At 32.9% G+C, this 21,402-nt stretch overlaps 1 protein-coding gene across 1 annotated transcript in view; it reads right to left on the minus strand.

The window, feature by feature from the left end:
• Window positions 1-21,402, minus strand: part of RYR3 (ryanodine receptor 3) — a 233,982-nt gene that overhangs the window by 44,996 nt on the left and 167,584 nt on the right. The window contains exons 59-72 of the mRNA XM_037394911.1: window positions 19,998-20,113; window positions 19,644-19,711; window positions 18,693-18,814; window positions 16,416-16,465; window positions 15,660-15,720; window positions 14,396-14,634; window positions 13,382-13,463; window positions 9,109-9,239; window positions 8,537-8,857; window positions 6,928-7,168; window positions 5,284-5,371; window positions 5,080-5,172; window positions 2,543-2,563; window positions 638-652 (exon numbers count right to left, since the gene is read on the minus strand). Coding sequence (XP_037250808.1) covers window positions 638-652; window positions 2,543-2,563; window positions 5,080-5,172; window positions 5,284-5,371; window positions 6,928-7,168; window positions 8,537-8,857; window positions 9,109-9,239; window positions 13,382-13,463; window positions 14,396-14,634; window positions 15,660-15,720; window positions 16,416-16,465; window positions 18,693-18,814; window positions 19,644-19,711; window positions 19,998-20,113 — 1,648 coding nt within the window. The remainder of the gene's footprint in view (window positions 1-637; window positions 653-2,542; window positions 2,564-5,079; window positions 5,173-5,283; window positions 5,372-6,927; window positions 7,169-8,536; window positions 8,858-9,108; window positions 9,240-13,381; window positions 13,464-14,395; window positions 14,635-15,659; window positions 15,721-16,415; window positions 16,466-18,692; window positions 18,815-19,643; window positions 19,712-19,997; window positions 20,114-21,402) is intronic.

Consider the following 21,402-nt stretch of genomic DNA (forward strand, 5'->3'; position numbering starts at 1 on the left):
ATATTTAAAAAAAGATAATATGAATGATGCAAAGGAAGGTGAACTGTGGTTCACTGGAGACAAAGGAAGCTTTGAATGCATTACATAAAAGAAACACGGATTATTCAAAAGCTTTTTCACACCTCACAATTTTAGTAAAGATCATTTTAATTTTGGAAAAAAGTAGGATTTGAACTCTATATCTATTTAAACTTATTCGTTCTAATATAAGCTACTATTCATCTACAGACAATATATAGGTTACAGCACATTTCTCCCCTATATTTTTCTTGTATATCATAAGACAAATACATGTTTCTGATGACTCTACTTAGGCATTGCTTTCACAACATCTGCTTCAATATATTAACAAAAAAAAAATCAGAATACAGAAAGACAGCAGAGGCAGAATGTACATGTAAAGTAATTACAAAAGGTAACTTTACTACATTTTCACATTAAGCAACATGTGGGAGTGCCAAAGGGAATTTCAGCTGCTCTGGTCAAATACTGCCACTTTAGCTTGGAGAAAATTTATAGTAGGTGGAACCCAGGCCTTCACTTTGTGACGCCACTGCTATGATCAATGGAAAGAATGCTTGGAGCCTGATCATCTCTAAATCTAAAACAAAGACACATCATGCACTTTGACCTGTACCTTTACTTGCATGGCCTGTATGAAAGAAAAATAAAGGGAAAAAAACATAAGTAAAAGCGATGAAAAGATGACAATTTCACAAGTTAGTAATAAACTTACAGCTTTATCAGGACAATAAAAATATAAGTTTGTAGCTAAACCAACAGACTGTAAGTGTATAATCAAATAAGATCTTTGTAAAATTTTTATTCACTTTAATCCTTATTAAGTGATTGAACTTCAGAATTTATCTGTCACTATTCAGCACTACCATTTGTTGCTTCAGCACATAAGGAAGTACATCTAGTAGGCACACACATCAATATACTAATGACTGCACCTTTTCCCAATATTTTTGAAAGGAGGAAGTTGTCTGGAACCCTGGATAGTCCAATAATGAAAAATATTCACATATTTTTCCATATATGTGAAACCAAAACAGTTCTTTCTACCTCTTTTCTCCACCAAAATATGACTGAGAAAAATTATGTTTAAAAACAGAAATTAAACTATCACCGTGAAGATGCAGCATTTCATTTATAGATGTATTTTCTATACATCTATACAAAAGAGATGTATTTTCCCATTGCATAGCTCATTACTGTTTTGAAGACAGTCTGAGAGAACTTAAACTCATATCTCTCAGCAGTACCCATTTTGAGAACACTATTATAAACTCAACTATATCTCTCATACATACGGGTTTTTTCCTGTTTGTTATATTAATACCATAAAACACTTAAATAAACAGGTATTCCATAGTCAATACTATATTATCATTGTGTCAGGCAATCTTAAGAAGATAACAAAAAAACATGTAGTTATAGTAAAATGGCAAAGAAATTCAACTGTTACTCAGAAGAATCCTTGACCAGGCATGGGAAAATACTATAGAAAAAACATTGGTTAAAAATAAACAGAAAAATCATAAACAAAAACAATCTCCTCCTTCTGTGATAGCTCTAATAGCAACTTTGTTTTCTTGTGATACTTGAACTAGCCTCAAAATGTTGAAGCCAAGCTATTATTAAAATCTTTTATACCCTATTGTATTTATATCACATAGTGAAGAAAACCAGCTACAAGTCAAGAAAGACTGAAAGACTAACCATCATTAACCATCTTAGAGTCTTCAATACCTTAATGAGACAAATAGCAAATTTTAATTGAAATTTTCAATTGTGTGATATATGTAGAGGCTGCACAGACATGGCTCAGCAGATATATACTGAGGGTATGTAAAGACAAGATATTTCGTTTATTAAAGTTGACCATAAAAGTAATCCAGTAACGATTTACCATATTATATCTAAAAGAAACATATTCTCTGCAATTGAAATAGTTTGAAAGATGAGATTAAAAATGACTGCAGAAAATACTAACATGACATCCTCTAAGTAATGGTAAAAATGGAAATAATATGTATTACATATTACAAATGGGCACAAAACACAATGTTGTTTCATAATACAAACTCGGATTTTACGACTGCCTCAAACTTCCATAATAGTTCTATCCAAATGATTTTTAAAAACAGACACAAAAAATTAATAATGAGGACCAGTCAATGAAAACTGCAGTAAGATATGCAAGTGTTTACCACCTGAGGTCATATATTCAGCCACACATTCATTTAGGTTACAAAACTTACACAGAAAAATTGCCCGCATATGTATTACACATTTATTATGTACATGTGAATGTATACATTTAATTTATATCAATTAACTGTAAAACACAATAGGACATCATTGCATCTTAAAAAAACCACTATTTTATCAACAAACCTACGAAGGGTTCAAAAATAACAGATTAGTGGAGCTGAATGTGTTTAAATTCTCCATTTCAACGCTTCTATCACAAATCTGTTATTTCAATGCAATCTATGTTACCAGTCTCTCTCAGACTGAAAGTTCTCTAACTTACCATTCCCCTCCGAGCAATCTGCTGCCATTTTTTTAGAAAAGAAAAATTAAAAAACTTGCTCAGCTGTAAATACATTTATTTGAGAAAATATTAACAAAGTTAGTGTTGTATAATCAAAATACAATGGGTACCTAATCAATTTATTGATTGGAATGATGAATCATTTGTTACCATTGCTATTAGCTACTGATAAATAATGTAATCATAATCCTTCATCCTCTGCATATTTTTTTTTCTGCATATGGTATGTAAAGATAAAGAGGAAAGTGTTAATTATTCTGTTAGCATATTACTTTCTGAGCTGAATGTTAATATTAAAGCAAGAAATTATAAAAATAATGTTCCCTAATATCCTCTACTGATTATTCTCTGAGGATATAAATATATATCCAACCTGGTAAGAAACTCGGACATTCAGTTACTTAGAGAATTTCTTGTTTATTCTGAACTATGCATTCTTAAAAAAAATTATTCAGATTTAAATGTATGCTTTAATGAATGCATTAGTTTTATTTCACATTATATATTGTGAAATTGTATCAATTTCATGCTTAGAAACCATATATAGAAAACCAATACAATACTTCTAAAAGATGCCTCATGTATTGTGTCATGGTGTTTAAGTCATAATAAACCAAATTACTATCTACTCCTGCAGATATGAAAATATTAATAAAATATTCAGTAATGAACAATACAATCTTTTATTTCTTCCTATATTAGCAATAACCATGCACAGTGTCTTTTAAGATTTGATGTTAAAGTTTTTAAAAAATAATGTGCATATAAAATAATTTATAACATCCCTGTACTGCATACCCATATGAAGAAACATGCATTTGCATATGCATCTACATCTCTGTTAACGTATAAATATATTTATAAAAGTATTTATACATCATGTATCTTTATATTCAAATATACACAACAGTCATTTGAAAATGTAATCTCAAAATGGAATTCTTTCACATTTGGGTCATATAGATTCTTGATTTTAAATTCTGGTGATTCTATCCAAATCAGAGCAGTATGAGGAAAACTATTCTGTATTTTGCAAAGATTTGTTTTGTCATTCCTGCCATGCCAGACTGACTTAAATATGACACTATCAGTTTACATCATATTATCCTATTACCAGTACTGCAGCCAGACACAATTTAGATTAAATATGAGTCACCTGATTCTAATCTATCATGTTTTTAAAAAAGTACATCTAATTCTTGGCTACTCAGGCCAATTCTAATGTATAAATGTTGAAGTATATGTATTAAATGTCTGTATAGTGATTGCCGTATGATGAAAGTACAGATCTATGTTAGACTGGTTTTGTGCAATTGATCATCAAATAGCTTGGACTATGTTCACTACTCATCTCACTAAGGAGGATAAAACAAATGGCTCAATTCTGTCATACAATCTCAAGGAGCTGCATCTTGAAAGCAAGAAAACATATAAAAAAAAATTCCTTTTCTCCAAATAGGAGAGGCTCTATATAGTTTGAATTGCTGCTTAGTGCCAGTTATGAACTCATGATGAGCAGAAAATGTGTTATTGTTGCTTGTAAACTTCCCAATATCAGGATTCGGCTTAAGCAGATCTCAGAGCTTAAAAAAAAAAAAAAGAATAAATAACAGAAAAGAAGCATTTTTTCTTAAAAGAGAATTAAGAAATGTAATGGCACATTTTATCTGATTCTCTATTGTCTAAAGTTGGACTTACAGCAGCTACGTTACAGAGTCAAAATGTAGTGAAATACAAAACAATAAACCCCACCACTTCTCTAGAACACTTTCAAAATAGGATTACTCCAAACACGTTACAAATATGAATAAAATAAAGGGTTCTTTGCTGCACTTAGCAATGCCTATTTGGTATTAGACTTCAACTATCCTGAAGGCAAGCTTCCTCAGCTAATGTCAAAGCGGCATTTTTTTACCTTGACAACATGCATTTTCTCTATTTACAGGTAACAAACGTACTTTCCAGCCACCATGTCGGTATCTTGTCATATTTGAAAATGAGCAAAGAAGAAATTAATGTGATCATTAATAAGAACCAAGCAAAACAGCGCACATGGCATGCTATATGTATGAATAAAGAGGTATACGCAAAGGCAGCGTTCCTCCATCAAAGTTGAGAGAACAATATTGATTGATGTTCACAAGAAAAAGATAAGGCAACCAAAGTTTCTTCACTTGCTTTTATAAAAGCCTACATTTTTTACCTTTTTTTTTTTCTTCTGAAAAAGCAACAACCCATATTGTATATTACAACCCATCTCCTGTACGTGTAACTTTTTCAAATCAAGACCTTTATTTTAATCTTGTGTCTTTGACTGTTTACCAGGTAACTCTCAGGTACGTAGCCTATATTTTGCATAGTAGTTGTCATGTCTATAATTAAGAAGCAAAACTGTATTTTCTTTCTTCTACCAGCACAGCAGTTGCAGTCTGAGTAGATTTTTAGAGCCTTCTTACAATATACAAAACACATGCTGAAGATTTAACTGACTGATCCAGATATTTTTATTAACTTACTTTAGACATTTTGCTCTTGGTGTCTCCTGTTAAAAATGCCAAATTGTTGATTTCATTCTGAATCACAAAATTTTGTTCTTCTCTTTTGAAATTCTAAAAAGTGGGGGGGGAAAAAAATCACCAGAAGTTTACTTCACCTGCATGTACCACATTTATGTTTAAAGACAGAATGAAATGGAAGAAAAAGTATACTTCTTGTCTTACATGTGATTTACACCACAGGATAAAAACTTCAGCTACCATTCGAAAGAGTTCATCAGAATCTGCATCTGGTTTCTTCAGCCAATTTGCTCTAAATTCAAAATGAAGAGAAATTGAAGAGAAGACATTTAAAATAGGACAACCAAATATAAGAAGCTCTATTTAATAGATCAGGTTAAATTTGTATAGTTAATCATGGAATTTATTGAGAATCACTTCAATTTTACATGACCATGGTTAGAAAAACCATTGTAATGGCAATTTTACTCATCTCCAACAAAACTTTGAATTTTTGGCTACTCGTTTCTGCCTGCTCCTCCTCTGCACCATGCCAACACATGTTTTTTGTGCCTATTCTGTGAATGTGACTAGAAGACAGACCTGGTTGAAAGGGAAAACTCTGAGTATTTGTCTATTTCTTGCCCCCGCCCCCCCCCCCCCCCCCCCTTAAAACTCTGTTATCAAAGCTTTGTGTTGATCCAAAAGAGAATACTATAATGAGGAGCAGAGGAATAGTATAAGGAAAGGAATCAGTGGATAGAGCTGTAAGGACTGACTGACTGCTTCAATTGGTTTATTACTGCAGCCCAGGAACCAACACAACTTCAGTCTGGGTCTGTCTGCACAAGGGTGCTCAGAAAACTTGGGCAAATTAACTAATTAGATGCAGACCTCTTAAATGTCTCTAAAATGCATTAATATGACCATACATGAAGTGGACATCTGACAGCAGACATGGAAGGAATTATTACATTATAATTTATACTCATGAACTCTTCCTAGCTGGATTTCTCCATATCCCAGTTAAATCTGTGTTTTTTAAAAAATTGAAGCGTTTCCTTGCCAACAAGGTCTGAAATAGCAAAAACTTGAATTCATCTAGAAGAAGCAAATAATTCTTGATGTAAATTGGTTCACAGCATAAATGTTCATGTATCCATTGAAAATTATCCTAACTAGCCCAATATGTACTAACACCTAGAAATATAAGTGGACAATGATTATGTACAGAAGAACAATATTGTTAAGGATAGGATTAAGATACTATAGCTACTGAGGTACTATAGATACTTCAGATGCTCTTCTGAAGAGCGTCTTGGGGTCATGCTATGAGGCAAAGGAAAGGGGAAGTGTAGGCACAGAATAATCCTTCAATAAATGGTTGAGAAAAAACTGGTAATTCCAAAGGCAATACAATGTTGTGCAAACACTTTTTGTTTCCCTCTTGAAAAAACAACGCAAAAGATTAACATCTTTGTGGTATTATCTACAAATAGAATGATTCAATTGAGGCAAAACAGGTTTTCACTCCTTCATTAACGGTTAAGGGGTTTAGCCATTTTTTAATTTTTGAAAGGCATATCCATTTGTAACATCATTGGGCTGCAGTAGCATATATAACAAATTTGGTCAGTATATGGCTTCTCAATGATAATTAGTGCAGTTACAATACAACTAAATAAGTCAAATCCCTGTGAGAAAAAGGTGTGAATTCAAGGTACATCATTCTATAAGTTAAGAATCTAAAATACTTAGGATCTGATGCTCAGCATAACATTAAATGCATTGTGTTCTTTCTGATTATGTGATCATGGACTCTAGTACATTAACTAATACATATGAATTTAATTATTAGTTTTTATTTACCTGTTGTTGTCTACATAACGTATCAACATTGGATAGAAGGCATAAAGATCTCTACAAAGAACAGCAAACTCATCAAGAATCAGTAGCTCAGCTTCCTGGGTGTCACTTTTACTATCTGCTTTCAGTTGTTCCTCCTCCATCACGATCTTTATAGCTTTCTTCTTCAGTTTCTCCAGTGTTGGAATAAAGTGAGTTTTCAGCAGATCAGGCCTGGCTTTGCTGATGATGGGTTGAGCATAAACTATACATAAAATACAAATAATCCTATGATTTAAGCACAATTGATGTTTTTCATGGTACTAATATGAACTATGCAGTTCTAGAAAACATAAAGGTCATACTGCTTCACATATGTCTGGAGCATTGTGAATGTATTAATAAAACTATGAATATAGCTTTGTACAACTGTGTGTATTGAGAGATTAAAAGCTAGTTACTGGGAATTTAGATAAGTATTTCAGTCACGTCAATTAAACTACCGTGGTTTTGGCGAGTCGCGTGTCTCTGAGAACTTAAAGTAGGGATAGAGACACTAAAATCCTTACAAAAATGCTCTTGGGTTTTTTTTGTGTGTGAGGTTTTTTTTTTGTTTGGTTGGTTTTTTTTATATATATACAATTTCAGAAAATAATCAGAAGAATAGTTCTGGAAGAATTCCTTTACCTCTTTTTGCCTTGGGCAAGCTAAAATGCAGAGAATGAATGACTAGTTCAAGATCGTAGATCTATTTTGTACAAGCATTAGTAATAAAATGCAGAACACCTGAGTCAAAAATCCTTTGAAGAACCACACTAGTACATCATCTCCTTACTCAGATAAGCAATAACTACAAAACTGCAAGCAGTGGTCTCTACAATTAAGTAACAGAGTTCTTACTAATTTTAAATGCAATCCTTATTATTATTATTAAAGACTTTCCTGTATTTAAAATAACACTGAAAACCCAGTACCAAAGGGGGATTAAAATTTAGCAGGGAATTATTACCTTTACACATATTTTCTTGAATCACCTTATTGCATATTATACTCTTAATATGCAATATTAAAATCTTTATACGGTTTAAAAGGGATGGTAAAATTTCAAAACCGAGAATTTCAGATAGCTAGCTACTAAATATTACAGGACATTTTGAGAAATTTTCCTGCTCATTTAATAGCCGGTACAGTTACTCCAGCAAAGCGACTGATTCTGAATTTGGGTTACTCCTGGAATTATTTCACTGTGTACACTTTTTTCCCTTTTGTCCCAATATTTCATAAACAGAATTCACAGCACTTACACCCTCTGCTATAATACACAGTTCTTAGGTGTTTTGAAAATCAACGGAATTCATCACTCCAAATTAAACACTAAGGCTCTTATACAGCACATGAAGACATTAAGATTTTTAAAATCCATTATGTTGTACAGAAAGCTCTCTGCTTAAGTGATGCTACAATGCATGTATAAAAATAATATATTTTTTTTAAATCTATTATTGTTACTTATCTACTCTTTATCATTCTTTCCTTTTGTTTTTTTTTGTTACAATTTATTATTATATCACTGGGTAATATGGTGAAGTGTATCAAAGTAATTAAATATTATAAGGTACAATATTTACCGCACCTGCAATTCTTTTCATCCAAGATGCTTCATCTATTCCCAGATTGTTGTTAATGATTTTCAGAATGTTTCCAAGAATGATGCTCAGATGCTCAGATGTTATCATTGTACAACAAGGCCCAGCACTTTGAGGAACACTCTCAGACCCTCTTTCCCACCAGTAGGATAAATAGTTGCATAGCATGGGTAAGATAACCTCGATTACATGAGGCATTTCAGTGTATCTTGCTCCAGACTCTGCTAAATCATTAATTTCCTTTATTAGTCCATCCAGCTGGGGGATCTCTGGACACATCTCTTCTACTGTATCAGGCATACCTAAAACTGCAAGTGCAGAAAGCAAAAGATTTGTTAACGAAATAAAAGAGAATGTCCAGGTTCATCTATGTTAAAAGCCTAAATGCAAATAACACTGTCACTCAGGGTTTTTTTCTGTCACCATCTTGGGCAGACATAACTATAGTAAGGCTTTGGAGTATGCACAGGTATATATCTCATCTCATCTCATAAATTATATCTTTCTGATGATATGCATATGTTTGTGGGTTATTTTTTGCATGAGGAACAGTACTTACTTGCTCTTTCTCTTGCACTTTTTGTGTTGAAGACAGACAATGGGTTATAATGGTTGAGAGAAGGTTCAAGGAATGCTACTGGAATGGCTGCTGCAAGAGATGCTAAGCATTCACCAAGTGCAGGACGCTGCCTGTATATAAGACACACAAAAAGTTACCTGAGAGGAAAGGGCTTTCAATATCTAGCATGCATTATAAAGCAGCATTAACATTTATTAGTTTATCTTTTTAATACATTAGGAACGACTTGAAAATTAGAATATTACTCACATAAACAGAATTACTGGAAATAACAGTAGTATAAAGAAACAATTTTTTTTAAAAAAACAACCTCCACCAAGTATTGTGTATTAAAGGTAAAGTGCTCCACAGTGCAACTACAGACTATAGAACACATGCCTAGAATATGCACAAAGAATAATTCAGTAACTTATAATTCTTAATTAATCTATATAATTCTTATTATACCTTTGGTTTGCTTAAACAAGTAAATGTATATGATCAACAGGAAATTGTTTAGGCAGTCATACCTTTTTAAAGATTTCACTTATTTTCTGTGTATATATATATTTCTTTTGCTTCATACTTCTTCATACTTTTGCTTCATATTTACGTAGTAAAATTATGAGAAATACTACTGCTACTTATCAAAAATTGATTTAATGACTTTATGGCATTCTGTGTGGCATGTTCTGAAGGGCAAATTTGCATTCCTCCATACAACCTTCCCATGTTCCTATTTGTCTGTTCTGTGCTAGCACTAAAACTCAGATAGCATCTTGATAAGCTGGATGAAGGAACTGGTACAGCTGAAATCAAACTTCACCATAAAAACAAAACTAACCAAGCCAAATCAACAGCAACAAAACATGCTCATCATCTGGCTGCAGATATGCTATTTACCAGCAAAAAGAAATTCACATATTACTCTGTTTCAAGGGTGAATGTTCATTAGTTCTCTGTACAGAATTACGACAGTTTACAGCCATCCACAGAAATGGAAAATACAGAAATCAATTATCACAAAATTAAAAAGAAACTATGTGTTCCACCTATAGTTCTATGTCATTTTCCTTACATTCTGACCATACATATAGTGTACATTTTGCAACAGAATACATGATACATTGATATCACAGGTAGCAACCACAGAACATCTAATTAAAAAAAAAACCTGATAATGTTAGAATTCCTACTAAATTAGAGAACAGCAATGTTGTCTTCCAATTTAAATTGTAATTAAGATGCATCATTATATATATGGGAGATTTTATAAATTTTCATAAAAGGGAAACTTTATAACGTCTTTGCCATCTGTTGGATCAAGAGGGAAAAACTTGGTGTATATATATATAATCATATATACACAAACACATATTAAAAAGTAATTTGAAAAGACAACATCAAATGTACTGAGGCTATTCCCATGCATGAGAATGTCATAATGCATATCCATCTTTCTATATGAAAGGAGGATACCAAGGAGCCCAAAGAAGTGAAGATGAACAATTATACAACAAGGCTAAGGAAATTACTGTAACTATACAGATATTTTCTGTCATATGGAAGTCCTAAATATAAGAAACCAAGGGAAAGCCCAAGTTTTGTAATTAGAAAGGATAAAAAGACTATCAGAGCAGATAGTCACTGACATAAAAAGCAAGTAATATAAAATAAATCACTCGGATCCCTGAGTGATTCAATAGAATTAATGGAGTAAATGGCACTTAAAGAAAAGCCAGATTAACCCTTCAGACAATATATGTTAAGAAGACAACTAAATAAAAACATTCACTCCAAAAAATGAGTAACTGTCAGAGCTGATGTGCAAGTCTTGGAGGAAGTGGAAAACACTTGAAATATAATCAAATCAATCTATACTTTGAAAATTTTTTATAATGGACTTTCTTGCATCTTTGGCAGGCTTCATTTTGAGAACCCTCAAAGAGGTCAAATCGAAGTCTTTGAACATCTGGATATGTACCGTATGACAATACAGAAATTAATTTTGTCATATTTATGTATATACATAAAAAGTTCTATAATTTCTTAACATGCAGAAATCTGTATTTCATATTACTGATACAGATATTTCATAATTTGTGCTAAAAATCCTTTGGAAATGTGTTTCTACAAAAAAAAAAAAACAGGAAAAGACCAAGACACCATAAATGGACATACAACTTTTGGGTACCAGGTATGAAAGGGAGTTTTCAACTGCAAATTTAGGACCTAAATTTCTGATGCAGTTAATAAAAAAGGAATAGGTACCTTGGTATAGAATTCATAGTCAGAATGCCTATAGCAATAATACTGCAACAATACTACAAGTTTTTATATATATATACATACACACACATATATCTCTAATTCTATATATTTTAGAGATAGATATATAGAGATATATATATATATATATATATATATATATAGCTAGTAGAGCATGGTGGCTGGAAGTAGTCAAGGACTACTGTGTTTTGCATCCAGTCCTCAACATTTATAAACCACATAGGCATTTAGAAAAGAAAGGTCCACAGAGGAATCAGAAACATTTTCAACATACTAAACAAGCTAAATACTCTTTGTACAAAGATAAAACCTTTGACAATTGAAGTTTGTCACAACAAGGCAGCAGCAAGAATCCAGTTTAGCATTAGTCCTGAACCACAGCAGCCAGAAGTCTTGTAGAATCATCTGAACTATTTCAGCCATGAAAAGTGATATTCATCTATGAAAAGTGAACTGTGACTCATCCTGCAATGGAAGGTAAAAATGTCCCTGCCAAATTCACTAGGAAAAACCCTGCACTTTGACCCTAAATCTCAGGATTTTTAAATTTGAGTAACTGTTCAAGTCAACTCAATCATTCACTTCTAAGTTTTGCTGAAACATTGAGCAATTTGTTTGAAGCCCTACCTCTCACCTAGACACTGATGTCCGCCTACTCAGGCTCTTAGTGAGACTAGTGAAAACCAAACTAAATGAAATCCACAGTTGGAAACCTCTCACACAGCCTTAGGAGACTAATTAATTTCTTTGGCTATATCTGATCTGATCATGCTTTCCTTCAAGAAGACAACTGCATTAGGAAAAGGGAACGCTGCTAACGTCAGCGTTTAATGTAATTAACTGTCCAGTGCTTATAGCTTTTGCCAATCAAGCAAAGAGTGTGCTATGAGCTCTTCTCATTGAAAGGCAGCTCAAAAACAATCACATTTTATTTCCTGTGAAAAGATCCTGACTTCTAGTTAGAGTAGGGGCAAGGCTTTTCCTATCAATCTGTGTCAAAGAGTACTTAAAACTTTCAAACACAGAAAAAGAAGAAAGAAAGAGTATAGCTTTGTAATTTAGTGATGGACTAATGACTAAATGACTGAATGTGGACATACACAAGAACGAGCTTGTGCACACATGTACATGCATGTAAAGTGGGAGGAAAGACACTCTGTTCACCAGATTTTGCATGAATTCCTGAATAAACTCTGGAAGGAAGTGGAAACCAGTGTTCCTTATACTATGCAAACCCTCTTCTAACCAGACTAGAGAGCTCTATTTCCTCCAGTTTAGTCTCTCTATTAAGCCCTGTGGATCTTAAACTTTTCATTATAAGAAAAATCATGAAAAGTGCCTAACCTAAAGCCTTCAAAAGCATAAGGAAGGTTATGATTACCTCAGCTCCTGTCTTGTGATAGACCAACAATTAGGGTCCTCTTTTTGGAAGTAGCAGATAGGGATTTGAGTCTCTTTCAATGGAAGAGGATCTAAAAATCCAGGACTTGGAACATATCATAGCAACTAGATGCTGTAAGGAATCGTAGACCCTGCTCTTTTTTAAGTGTAAGTAACTGGTAAAGTGGTTTCCTTTGTAAAGGCTGTCAGAATGCTCTATGTATGCTCAGGACAACTATTTTGAGACCTCTTTACAGACTTAGGTGTGAGACAGACACAGCCTACTTGTGGTACTCCGCCTACTTACCACAGCAACAGTAGCCAAACTTCAGGAACCTTAATGGCAACCCATGGAAAAATTTAGTTTTCCCTATGAGAAAAATAAACTCCCTGCAGATACACTGCCATATCCAGGATGAGTAGTTTGGGTTTTTTTGTGTGTGGAATTGAACTCTCAGGTACAGGCAACCACATTCCAGCTATAGTGTATTTTATACATGTTCATGCTCTTTCAGATTCACCTTCCATTCAAACTGCTATATTACCTAAACAACACACTTATAAAGAAGAGAAAATTTTACATGCTGAGTTTTTCACTCAATACCTTTCAACATAGATGTTCTTCCCAGTCCCAAGGGAATAAAGGCTACAAAGAATTCTGTAACATGAAACTTGTACATCACCCACTGGAGGAAAATAAGAAGTAGATGATCAGTATTTGTTCAACTAAAAACTACTTTCCAAATATTAAACATCTGTTTTATGCAATCTCAAAAAATGGTGCCTAAAACTTTTAGCATGTGTATCACTGAACATTCTAGGCTGTCAATACTCCACACATGTTATTTATCTTCTATTTCTCTGATACCCCATCTGTCATCTACATTTATTCCAAAACCTAACAGATCATGAGACATTTCAAGAGGTCAGCAGATACTTGCTAACAAGATATTGCAGTTTATCACACTTGCAGAGCACCATTTTAAGATAAACCAAATCAGTCTGTGTGTCTAACCTCTAGGAATATGGTATAAAGGCTCCCCAACTTTTCAAAGAAAGTATTTTTATGGCTATCAATCTTTTAATTATCTTCTGTTTTGCAAATGTGATCACCCAAATATATACACAATGTTTGAACAGCATATTGCTGAATCTCAAGGAGGCATTTCATGAATTTTAAACTAAATAATGCTAAAAATAAAGAAAAATTATATTAAAAGAAATACAGCGGTTTTCAAATGTGAGAAAAAACCACAAGTAATAATGAGTTGCCTTCTTTGATCTAATGAATTAAAAACATGTAACAAAAATAAGCATAATTTAATTTTCTATAGGAAATTAGTCTTACCCACACAGCTGGTAAGAGAGCACTTAAGGGGAAATTTTAATTTCCCTCTGTCAGTGTTTGCAGAAATATTGTACATAATAAACTTGAAACTTACTATTATTTTTAAACACACAATAGAAATAAGGTACTATGCGGCTCATTTCAGATTTCATGTTGGAAATGTGTGTTACTGAAAACAGAATTTCATTCTTTGAATTCATGCAATCATTACTAAAAAGCATTTGCATTATTATAACACAAGGAACTTCAAAAATAAAATAAAAGACTTACAAAGTAAATCAATTCCAAACTGATATTGTGAAATATGTTCAAAAATGGATGTCAGAATCGGTAACAATGCTACTGTAGTATAATTAATATTCTGTGAAACACCCTTGATTTGTGTTCGTGAATGGGTAAATTTTCCAAGTTTAAGATTTTCTGAAGTTTTTTCAAGGTCTTCAGCTGCGTTTTCAAAAAAGGCACGCAGTCCAGCTTTGACAAGCTCAGATCCTGATTTCATAACGGTTCTGAAAAATAATAAAGGAAAAAAAATAACTTTGTCCTGATCATTAGTAGTTGCATAGATATATATGTACATGCTAGTTACATTCTATCAGTCTTTGAATATACACACACATATTAGTGAACTTCACATTATGAATTGAAAGGACAGTTATATCTACTCAGTAGTATAAGTAACAATGAGCTTGGAGTATTTTATACAAAATAATAACAACAAAGAACTTGCATCCTTCAGTCTTGTCTTCCTAGTTTTTGTGATGTTCTTCCAAGTAACATAATGCCTTCTTAGCAAACATCATAGGTGGTAAGAAAGCTCCTCCATATAATATGCTCAAGAAAAATACCTATTAATCCCTAAATGTTTATGGGAGCCACAAGAACTAGGTATGCAAGTCAGGATACATGCTTACCTATTTTTCAAAGCACCCTAAATCTAGAAAATGTGACTGCAATACCAGCATCACAGTCCCATTCCTTAATTTTTTTTGCGCTCTTCTCCAACCCCTTAGTGAAGCTTTTCAGTGTCATTACTCACAACTGTCAGGCTGCTGTATAACATAATCAGGCCAGAAAACAGCTCAAATGAGAAAACGATCTTGGCCTGTTTCGAATTACATAAGCATTTAAATGGCAAAGAGCAAAAGTTAGTAAATGTAACTATGCCCATATATTAATACATTCTGCATACTTCTAATGACATTTTTTCTAATATGCACTAAAGTGTCTCTATAGGTATCAATACCTGCAGTTCCAAAGTTTGTGTCATTTATATCTCCCAATATCTTCAAATGCCCTTGGAAAGGGTGACAAGTTTTCAGTGTTTTAATGGCAGATATTGAACAGAAAAATGTAGATGAAACCCTTTAGATGAAATTTGCTAATATGGAGGTCAGGATCTGAATTATTAATACAACTAATATCATCAATTAGGAATAAAGAATAAAAAAACCCAGAAACAATCCAACTGCTCCTGAAAAGCTCTGTGAAACACATGTGGTTTGCAGCTCTGGTACAAATGTTGCAAACTTACCGTGTGTCAAGAGACTGAGCTAAGATGTGCAGGCAGTTCACCATTGTAGCAGAATCACTACCTGGTTAGAAAGAGATATCATGAGAGCACAATAGTATTGAAAATGTAGGATAATCTAATGATCTAAAACATCATTATTGGAGATGCACAGGTTAAACAAGTCATGATGTGTCTCCCACCTTAGGTCACTGGAGAGAGAGTTAGGTCTGGTTCTAGAATAACTTTCAATTTCTTGAGTCTATACAAGAACTAAAAAGAATAACTAGTGTCTGCTTACGGCTCATTGTCATCACTTGACCCTGCAACATTCTGAACTTTGTACCTTGTAGTACCTACATTTCTTTTATAATTTTCTTACCAATACCTTTTTCTCAGAGGTACGTTGTTTTTCCCTACATGGCCCTTACTTACTGAGAAATTAAACTACTGAAATCAACAGTTCGATGACAGAAATCAAAACAATTAGTGTAAGCTGACTTTTGAAAAGCTAAAAGTAACTGCAGAGGCATGAAATTTTTTTTAAAAGGAGTCTAAAGATCCTAGAAGCTGCTAATTTTCCTGCTTCAACACTTTACATATTCTATTAACTGTTCGCTTCAGAGCCATATTCAAGGCACTCACTAATTGTACTGGAAGTTTATGCATCATTTTATAGAATTTTGGCTATAGCTTGTGAAATGCTTCAGGTAAGACAGAAGCAATGGTTATACATTCTTTATATTTTTAACTTTACGAAGATCTTTCTTAACAACTTACCAAAAAGTGAGATCCTATGTCTAACAAGAGCAGCTAGTTTGCAGAACAGGCTAAAGTAGAAAAGAACAGAAAGAGCAAGACAAGACAAAGATTAAAGATTTATTTAGAATGAGGTAAAGAGTAGTAGGAATAGGAAAGACAAACCACAACATAGTTCCTGGAAAGTGTATTTTGAATCATACATGATGATAACAGTCAGTCAAGTAGCTGCATTAAGCAGAATAACTTTTTGAAGGTTTCGAAGTCTCTCATTTTCTGAGCTTCGCTACTTCAGAGATAACTTGAAATGGGAAACTTTTTTTTCATTACAGTGGTTTCCAACAATTGCATCTTATATGGTTGAGTCATTCTTTATGGCTATTATTTCTGAATAAGAACTTTTTTTGTAAGAACAAAACTGAGTAAAATTTTAGTGGTTTACTTGGCATTCTGCAGGAAATAAAAGTTACAAATTTTCAAACTATTTAAAACAATTTTCAAAGATACCCTTTGTAAATAAATAAATTTGTTTAGCCACTGCTAATAAGATGAATCTTGAAACATATTCAGACTACAAGAGCTTCTCGCAAGTATGTCAGAAACTTGTGTATCTAACCTATCTGTCAAAATAATAAGACAACTAAGAGAAAGGAAAAATTACCAACTCTGTAAAGATTAAAGGGACTACTTTTAACTTCTAAAACCAAAGACAGCTAGGCAGACTTGTTTATCATCTATACTATACTTTACAAATGGAATTTGGACATAACAAAATGAAGAAAATATACCTTAGGAAATGGTATGGTCTCTTACTAAGAACAGATTGTCATTGCTATCTTCACAGTAGTAGGGAAATAATATACCTCCTATAAGATGAAAATAACTGATAGCCATGTTTCTTAATGAAGAATGGGCAAAGAATTATAAGGTATTTCTGAATGTATGAAAGCAGATATGCAGGCTAGACATCTAACTTCCTTCATTTGCCTTTGTAAAGGCATTTTGTACAACCCTAGTAAGCATCTTTCTGGCTTTAATAAGTTGATCTGACTGACTTCAGGGAAGTAATAGGAGTATGCAGAGAGGAAGCATGAAATTGAAATGAAATGAAACTCCATCCTCCTTAACCTAAGCTGACTTCCTTCAGCTATTGGAGGACAACCTTACACATTTGTATATAATATATCTGAAAGCTCAGTAAAACAGAATCTTAGTGATTTAACACTCACTCTTAGAGGCAACTGCTATATAAGGACTACCACCCACCTAGAAGATGGAAAAAGGCAGCCAATAATAATTTAGAGAACTGCAAAAATCACTGGAAGATACACTGAAGAATGGAATCTAGGAAGTTCAGTGCTAGGCTTGATTTTATGTAACAATAAGTAACCTTTAATTTCAAATTTTGACTCTACTATTCTGTTGGAAAAAGTAATCAACTTTGGTTAACATCGTGAAGGAAAGCAAAAGGAATTTGAAAACCTGACAGTTAAAGTAAGAAAGCTTGAGAGTAAAATACAGTTTTGAAAGATTAGGATACAAAATTTCCCAAATAACTGGCAGCACACCTTTAAGGGGGAGAAAAAAGTGGCAACAAATATGATAGATGACAGTCATAGTTAAAGTATACTAAATATTAGTTTTAAAATTTTAATTGCAGAAAAATGAAATTCTTTTGTAAAGGCAACACATTATAAATTAAAAGGCAACTGTCTCTTTTTAATTGAGTTTTCTAGAATAACTTGAAGTCATATGGCTAATTCCAACCAAATCTGAAACAGTACAGACATCTAAGAACTATTAAATTCCAGCAATTTTTGTGCGGGGTAGAAGTAACTTTGTATAGAAGGGACAATCCATAATTACCCCTAAAAAGCTGCATCATGGTATTTTCACATTTTTGATACCTGAAAATTTAAATGTGAGACTATTTATATGACTGAACAGTGGGATAAACTCTAGGCAGAAACCGCCATCAACAAAGAAACACAAACTCATCAGAAACAATTATTAGTTCCATTCCTTGCAGAATCATTTATTAATGTTTCTGATGTTATCATCCAAAATTGTCTATTGTAATATATATATAATTAATATATGTACTTCATTCTTTAATTATATATTAAAGAGTACTAAAATGAGGAATTTATTCATTCACTGCCATTTTGATACAGAATACACTATTCACTTTCTATCTGAGGAAACTGATCTTTTGACCTATCTCTCTCTTTATGCTAAGAAAAGACCTTTAATTATCTATATAGTACCCTCCTGTGTATATCTTAATTTTCTACTTACCTTGCTACCATTTCCTTTTCCTTATTTGATGCATATCCACTGCTACTGAGTGATTTTGTTGGAGAAGACAGGAAGTAGAGGCAGTGATTTGTAAAGTACTGATCAACTAATGGTAAAAGAACCTAAGAAATACAGATACAAAATGTATTTTTCACAGAGCATAATGGTAAACGTAGCAACATCGCTCTGATTGGTCATAGTTCATTCAAAGAATTTTAGAAGTTCTGTAACTGTTGTATTTTCTCATTTAAGACACAAAGTCATATAAATTAAAAACTTAAATGTTACAATTTTACTTAAAAGTTACATAAATAATAAACAGTTACACAGATTATCTGTTTTGGATCTTATATTGCAGCCTTACTCTTCTCACATTCAACAGTGATAAATGTCACTGAACTAAGAGGACCCTTCCTCTCCACTATTTACATAACTGTTTGGTACAGATATAAAGGGAGAGGACTTTTGGGTTTTTTTAAGATCCTAAATTAAAACCTAAATGTTTCTTACTTCAAATCTGATTATTGACATTTTTCTTATTATACACAGATGTGTATGATATTACTATACATAGGAATACTTCCTCTTAATTAGATGATACTGTGCACTTCAGTGATATACTGAGGCAAAATTTTTCAGCAATAATTTATATGCTCATCAAGAGTATTTAATTTCACGTATAAATAAGCTGCCTTTTAATTTCTATGTTCCTTCTCATGTAGGAGCAGATACATTGAAATATTTTAAAATGTTTGAATCCATCACATATATTGAAATATTTTGGAAGATGTTTTCAAATATCTGTTAGCAACATTTAATTGATTACTTACCATGAAAAAAAAATGGGAAAGATGTATTTCTTTTACCTGAAAAGCAGCCTACCATTACAAATTTCCATGTTCTGTATAAATGAATGCATATGTACATTACTTGAAATACTAAATCACTCACTTTGGCAAAGAATTTTATTTCTTGGTCATGTGGAGATTTTTCAGTTTTTCCACTGGTTACAATGGCTTCTGCAAGGATACAATCAAGGCAGACATGAATAAGAAGTCTTCTAATAATAAATAACACAACAGCTCTTTGATATAGCCTTGTAAACTTAGCCTCGCTGAAATGCAAATAAGCAGCAGAAACAGTTTAGCAAGTTACAGATGTCAAAGAATTCAACCTGCAAACTAAAACACAGAATTTGTTTCTTAAATGCAATAAAAATATTCATTGCTACAAATTTAAACATATCAGTCTGAATATTTAAATATAAACAATTTTAACTATTTTCAAAATTCAATCTGAGCTTACCCAAATGCGCAATGAACTCTTGAGCAGAATCAACATATTTTAAAATTTTCTTCAGAAACTTAAAGGCAAACCTCTTTTCCATGGATGAAGCATCCAACTCCATGTCATTCACACCCCTGTTTCAGAAAGCATTAAGATAAATAGCATTGATGATGAGAGTAATACAAAGGATGACAGTACTATGAAGTATTCCATTCCTTATTACCTTTTAATTATGGTAAATTCTCATAAAAAGGAGAAAATGACCTTCCATAGCAACTCTTACTTACCAACTACATCCAAGAAATGTTAAAATCAGTTCAAGTTTCTCTAAGGCACTGGATTAATGAAACCTACCTCACTGAAATTCTAAAACTCTTTAGGATCACAGGAAAATGTAGATTGCAAGGAACCTCCAAATGACATGTGATCCAAGACCCATCTCAAAGCAAAGCCAAATCCAAAGTTAGATCAGGTTGCTCAGAACCTCGCCCAATAATGTACTGAGTATCTTCAAGGACTGAAATTTCATAATGACTCTGGAGAGCCAACTATAATGATTGACCACCCTCTCTGTGAAAAAATAAGGGTGACATATTTTCATATATCTAACTGGGATTTCCTTTGTAACAGCTTGTTACATTTGAGGAGACAGTGTTTACCTCATCATCTCTATAATCTTGCATTAAGTAGCTGAAGACAGTGGTAAAATCCCATTGTAGCCTGCTGGTTTAATACTGAAAAAATCTAGCCTCTCCTCAGAGCCTGTCCTGGTACGACATGCAAGCCAATCCTTGAAGCGTCTTGGTGGCCCTCCACTTGATTAACTCTTTAGTCAATGTCTTTCTTAACATTGGTGAACCAAAAACTGGACAACACCCTCCTGATAATTTGGTATGTATTAACAGCTATGTATGGTTGACAGACATCTCCTGCTGCCTCACCCTCATAGGGAAAATGCAACTATTTATCTCTATTTTAGTGAGATCATTGTAAAGATTGTCTTTTTGTGTTTATAATAAGTCATCGTTGTAAGACATTAGTTACTTTTCTAAATATTCAAAGACATTGGTAGTTGTGTTAAATAACAAAGATGACATAAAAAAAATTTGTAGAGGTTTAAAGATGCTTAACAAAATACCATGTCGTTTCTAACATATACTTGAGTAAGGCCTGAGATTTATCTGTATGTCATGAAAACCCAAAACTTCTTCAAAAGTGTTCACAACAGAGAAAGAGGAGCAAAAATCAAAACAGAAGCAGATGGTATATGTAAAGTACACGCACTGTGCCACCTGTACATTTCCAATTATAAAGAATTTCTGTGTTTTAGTGATCAGTGCAACATTTTTAAGAATTACATTCTGGAGATGTGATAATTGCAAGCAGTACTTCAAATGATTTTATACATATATACTTAAAATAC

This window comes from Falco rusticolus, chromosome 7 (assembly GCF_015220075.1).
Source record: "Falco rusticolus isolate bFalRus1 chromosome 7, bFalRus1.pri, whole genome shotgun sequence".
In the NCBI taxonomy this organism is placed as follows: Eukaryota; Metazoa; Chordata; class Aves; order Falconiformes; family Falconidae; genus Falco; species Falco rusticolus.